The sequence below is a fragment of the Cervus elaphus genome, chromosome 19 (genome assembly GCF_910594005.1).
Source record: "Cervus elaphus chromosome 19, mCerEla1.1, whole genome shotgun sequence".
NCBI classification, from domain to species: Eukaryota; Metazoa; Chordata; class Mammalia; order Artiodactyla; family Cervidae; genus Cervus; species Cervus elaphus.
This window is the reverse complement of record NC_057833.1, coordinates 81,814,197-81,820,196: the sequence shown is the minus strand read 5'-3', so window position 1 is coordinate 81,820,196 and position 6,000 is coordinate 81,814,197. Positions and strand designations below refer to the sequence as shown.

The 6,000-nt window shown below is 40.6% G+C and overlaps 1 protein-coding gene across 3 annotated transcripts in view; it reads left to right on the top strand.

Annotated features, from left to right (window-relative positions):
- The first annotated feature begins 289 nt into the window (after positions 1 to 289).
- The window catches only part of TOPBP1 (DNA topoisomerase II binding protein 1), a 72,777-nt gene continuing 67,066 nt past the window's right edge, over positions 290 to 6,000 (top strand). The window contains exons 1-4 of one of the 3 annotated variants that reach the window (XM_043874458.1): positions 290 to 457; positions 1,104 to 1,189; positions 3,034 to 3,168; positions 4,812 to 4,955. In XM_043874458.1, coding sequence (XP_043730393.1) covers positions 1,106 to 1,189; positions 3,034 to 3,168; positions 4,812 to 4,955 — 363 coding nt within the window. In that variant the 5' untranslated portion in view covers positions 290 to 457; positions 1,104 to 1,105. Of the gene's footprint in view, positions 458 to 1,098; positions 1,190 to 3,033; positions 3,169 to 3,861; positions 4,026 to 4,811; positions 4,956 to 6,000 lie in introns of those variants that run through there. The other 2 variants (XM_043874456.1, XM_043874459.1) reach the window with 2 other exon arrangements.

Here is a 6,000-nt window from a genome sequence, read left to right as displayed (position 1 = left end):
CACTAACCTCTCCTGGCCCTGGAGTTGCGAACTCCTGCTCTAAGATACCTCTGACCCGCCGCCCCAAAGCCCTAGCCCTCGGCGCTTGGCCAGTTTCCCGCAAAGGCAAGACCCGCCCTTCCAGCTCCTGAGCCGAAGCTTCTGCCACAGCCTTCCTGGAACACCTTGGCCTCCGGGTCGGAGCCAACCACCACCGCCGCTTTCTTTCGTCTCCGCCCTCCCCGCCCCCCCGCTGCAGCTGTGGTAGCGTCACTTCCGCCGGAAGGGGCGGGCGCGACCGCGCAGTTGGCGCGAAAGTCGGTTCGCGGTTCGGCAACTTCCGGGTCTGCGTTTGCTTTGGTTGGGGGCCCCGCCGGGTGCGGCGGGTGTGCGCCGGGCTGGCGCCCGACCCCAGCCGCAGTCCCGCGCGCCGCGCGGCCCCCCACTCGCCGCCCGGAGATCCCCAGGCTCCACTGAGGTGAGTAAAGCTCAGAGTGAGCACCCAGCTCCCTCCCCAACTCGCGGGGGTGGGAGGGGTCTTCGACGCCGCCTCTGGCCTTAGGGGCCCTGGATTCCGGACTTTGTAACCGGTCCCCGGACCGGTGGATGGGACACCGGAGAGCTAGTGACTGGGGCTGGACTGATAATCGGACTTTTCCCTGGCAGCTGGGAAGCGGGAGCTTCTGGCCTTTTAGGGCCCTGACTTGGATGGCTGGCTTTCATGTTTATATTCAAAGTTCGTTTACTGAGGGCTTAACCTATCTCGAGGGCCGCAGATGACCTCAGGGACCTATTCGTTCTGAGCATTCTCAAGCAAAATGAAATTGAATGACCATCGGCTTAGGAGACTTTAGAGCTCCAGAGCAAAGGTCCTCGATGAATTCAGTTTAGCAACATTAATTTCTTATTTTGATTTACGAAGATTGGTTGTTGTCATCTTTTCCCTTGATTTTGTTCACATTCCACTGTTTCTTACAAACCATAATGTACGAATTCATGGGCAAGAGCAGAATGTTTGTACTTCGGCATTCTTACCTGCGCAGAAAAGTAGGTGCTTTAAACATTTAACTTTATATGTAATGTGTTTTGCTCTTGTTAATGGTTCCTTTATTTTGGCAGTTCAGAAATGTCCAAAAATGAAAAAGAACCGTTTTTTGTGAAGTTTTTAAAGTCTTCAGACAATTCTGAATGTTTTTTTAAAGCTCTTGAGGTAAGACTACTTGACAATGTCTTGCTGTGAATTCATTTTCTTGTTTCTAGTGTTTTTGATTTAGGCCTTTTATGTCTTAGTCATGGTTATTTTATTTTCATAAGTTTTACTCTACATTTGTAGATATCTCATTGTTAACACACTTTTGATATTAGTATATCATGTATTTTGGGGAGCTTGAAATCTTTAATGACATTTATATTGAAAGTGATGGACATACTATTCTTAGAAATTAAGTAGTTTTCTTTTGTCTACTAACCATAGACCTTTGTGTGTTGAAAAAACTTGAGGCAGTCCTATATTGGTTACACTTCATTTTTTGTTTTTGTTGTTGTTAATTGTTAAAAGTATGTTTTATTATATAGTTTTATGTGGGAGGATGTAGGGGTAGTGTCTCCCCTAGTAGCATCACCATGGCCTGAGAAATTGGACCCCAACTCAGACTTATCAATTGGAATCTACTTTTTAACAAGATCTTATGTATTTAAGAAACACTTGTAGCAGGTTTGTCTTTAAAGTTCATTCATTCAGCAAATCTGATAAGCACTGTTCAAATACTTGGGATACACAGTGATGAGATGATGAGAGCAGGCAAAGATCCATACTTTCTCAGTTTACATTCTATTCTAGCTATAGGAAATAAACTAGTCATATATAAATGTGTAAACTATATAGTATGTTAAAGGTGCAAAGTGCTATGGGAGGAGAAATGTGAAACAAGTTAAAGCATTCCAGAAGATGTTAAGGAAGAAGGGAAGTTTACAGTTTATTTTAAATATAGTGTGATATTCTCTGTGGAGAAGTTGATATTTGCAGACACTTGAAGGAGGTGAGATAAATAGCCGTGTGAATATGTGGGGAAGGTTTCAGTTTCAGGCAGAGGAAATAATCATACACAGGCCCTGGGAAGGTGCTTGCAGTGTCTATCCTGCTTTATTGTGGCTGTAGTGTAGTGTGAACAGGAGATGTGGGATGAATGTTAAAGTTTGCTTCAGAGAGTAAGAAAGGACTTCAAAATTTGTTAAGGAAATATTTGAGTGCTTATTGGGAGCCAGGATCTGTTGCCAAACAAGATAGATCATGAAACTTTCATTCTTACAAGGGAGAGAGATAAAAACAGTGTGTATGTATGTATATATATTATATATATTATATATGCTAGTATACATATTACTACATCTATGTTATTTTTCTTCATAAAATGGGGAAAGAATATTTTAGAGACATGTGACCAGGAAAAGCATCTCTGAGGAAGTGACATGTGAGCAGATGTGGTTGAAGTGAGATAAGTCAGGTGAAGTCCTGGGGGAAGAATATTCCAGGTAGTGGGAGGAAAAAGCAAAACCTCTAAATGAGGTCATGCTTAGCTTGTTCTAAGCCTGGAAAGAAAGCAGGAGTGGCTAGAGAAGAGTGAGTCAAAGGGATTAGAGGAAGAAGTAACAATATTGTAAAGTAATTAGCCTCCAACTAATAAAAATAAATGAAGAAAAAAAAAGAAGTAAGCATGGGGAGACAGAAACAGGCAAGGGCCAGACTCTGGTCTTGTAGGTGATTGTAAGAAATGAGGATTTTATTCTGAGTGTGGTGGGAAGCTGCTGGAAGTTTTGCGCAGAGTGACATGACCTGATTTGTATTGTTGAGAAGATTCGTAGCTGCTGTGTGGAGAATAGATTTAGGGCAAAGGATGAGAAGAAACCCCTTTGGAGACTCCTGCACAGGCCAAGTGAGAGATGATGGTTCCTTTTGATAGGAAGAAGGCTGGATTTGAGATAGATTTTGAAGATAGAATTCACAGGACATAAATACAGGTGAATAATTTCATATGCATTATTTTTTTCTTTCAGTCAATAAAAGAGTTCCAATCAGAAGAATATCTTCAGATTATTACAGAAGAAGAGGCATTGAAAATAAAGGAGAATGATAGATCACTGTATATCTGTGATCCCTTTAGTGGTGATGCCTTTGATCATCTCAAAAAGGTTTGCTAATTTCTAGTGTATTCTTTCAGGTAGTGTTTTTGGTTTGTTTTTGCTGCAATGGACATAAGTTCTTTACTGGTCATGATGTGTTTTGTAAATTATGACTTGAGAGGAATCTTTTGGTTTTGAAAGACCAGAATAGTATTTTTAAAGGGTAATTATGTTCCAGTAGGCTTTGGTTGGGCTTCCCTGGTGGCTCAGACAGTAAAGAATCCACCTGCTGTGCAGGAGATCTGGGTTTGATCCCTAGGTTGTGAAGATCCCCTGCAGGAGGGCATGGCAACCCACTCCAGTATTCTTACCTGGAGAATCCCCATGGACAGAGGAGCCTGGCGGGCTACAGTCCATGGAGTCACAAAGAGTCAGATATGACTGAACGACTAAGCACAGCACAGAACAGACTTTGCTTAATATGTGATTTTTATATTTCAGGGAATTTAACCTCACTTAGTATAATTTAACCCTATAGTAGTGAAGTATTTTTTGATGAAGTTCTAATGTACTTAAACTCAGTTTGATTGTAGAGTAAGAAAAGACTTCCTTGTTTACTTACTGTCTTTACTGTGTGCTCTTGAATTTTAGTACCTGTGCTTTGTATAGGGTATGAAAAATTATATGCTAAAAGGAAGCATTTTGGGGATGACCATTGCTAATATACCATTGAGCCATCTTATTTCTTTTTGTTGATTCTAGAGTCTACTGACTCATTACTTTTTTGGTGTCTGGACAAGAGAGAAGCATTGAAATAAAAGTAAACTGGCTATAATTCCATCCAAATTACAAAGAAGTGACTCTTGTTTGAAGGAGAAGAAAATATAGAAGAGTAGCTAGATGCAGTACTATACAGTATATGAAAGGTCTGTGTCCATGTTTGCCAAAAGCATTATTGGTCTTACCCTCCTTTTGGAAATAACACCGCTCGTGAGATAGAATCAATAGCATTGAATACTCAGTTTTCTTATGACTGACCAAAAAGATAGAAATGAACATTTACCCTGTAGACATTTGCATCAGTTATGCTTTGGTAACTTAGGCAACTGTAGGCTTTTTAGTCTGGCCTGGATGTGCTGATGTTGAGCAAGATTGTTACTTCTCTCAGTTAGCAATGAAAGTGATACCTTAGGAGAAGTTTCTGTGGGCCTTCCTTGGAAAAACATTGAGTTGTGAGCAGTGTTTAAAAAGACAAATGTAGAAACTACCTAGGATTATGCTTTTTTGTAGCATAATAGGCATTTTACAGGGGAATTATTTGGGTTCTTACACTTAACTGCCTCATTGGCTGGGTGCTTCTTTTGAAAAGTAAAGGTAGATGTTTCCTACTTATTATGGCATAAGGCTGTTACTTGTATCCCCTATTGCTAAGATTGTGTTTGTTTCAGAGATTGAAATTTGAATGGCAATTTTGAGTGAGTATAACTTTTGGAGCTAATTTCTTTTGATAGCCTGCACTGTTTGATTTGCTTGTGTGTTAATGTGTGGTATGTCTGAGAAATTATATAACGTGTGTTTGTTTTTTTAACAATTTGGTGGGTTTTCTGCGGTGATCAACTTCTCTAAAGAATTGGTAAATACAGTATTACAAAATATAGTTTTCTAAAACTGGAAGTCTTTTCCTACTTAATAAACTTTCCTTGATTTTGTAGCTTGGTTGCAGAATTGTTGGTCCTCAAGTAGTCGTATTTTGTATGCACCACCAGCGATGTGTCCCAAGAGCTGAACATCCAGTTTATAACATGGTTATGTCTGATGTAATCGTGTCTTGTACAAGCCTGGAAAAAGACAAAAGGGTAAGTATTGCCATATTGAGTGAAATATCATGGTCAATATATATTTGCACATTTAATTTGTCACTGTGTAGGGGATGTTTTGAAAGACCTTGCATTTGGTGTTTATGACATGTAACAGAGTCTAGATGACATTGTATATCTTTTTTTTTTTTTTTTTTAATTGGAGGCTCATTACTTTACAATATTGTAGTAGTATTTGCCATACATTGACCTGAGTCAGCCATGGGTGTACATGCATTTCCCATCCTGAACCCCCCTCCACCTCCCTCCCCATCCCATCCCTCAGGGTCGTCCCAGTGCACCAGCCCTGAGCACCCTGTCTCGTGCCTCAAACCTGGGCTGGCGATCTGTTTCACGTATGGTAATATACTGTTTCAATGCTATTCTCTCAAATCATCTCACCTTCGCCTTCTCCCACAGAGTCCAAAAGTCTGTTCTTTACATCTGTGTCTCTTTTGCTGTCTTGCATATAGGGTCATCATTACCATCTTTCTAAATTCCGTATATATGCATTAATATACTGTATCGGTGTTTTTCTTTCTGACTTACTTCACTCTGTATAATAGGCTCCAGTTTCATCCACCTCATTAGAACTGATTCAAATGCATTCTTTTAAAATCTGAGTAATATTCCATTGTGTATATGTACCACAGCTTTCTTATCCATTCATCTGCTGATGGACATCTAGGTTGCTTCCATGTCCTGGCTATTGTAAACAGTGCTGCAGTGAACATTGGGGTACACGTGTCTCTTTCAATTCTTGTTACCTCAGTGTGTATGCTCAACAGTGGGATTGCTGGGTTGTATGGCAGTTCTATTTCCAGTTTTTTAAGGAATCTCCACACTGTTCTCCATAGTGGCTGTACTAGTTTGCATTCCCACCAACAGTGTAAGAGGGTTCCCTTTTCTCCACACCCTCTCCAGCATTTATTGTTTGTAGACTTTTGGATAGCAGCCATTCTGACCTTCCTGAGATGGTACCTCATAGTGGTTTTGATTTGCATTTCTCTGGTAATGAGTGATGTTGAGCATCTTTTCATGTGTT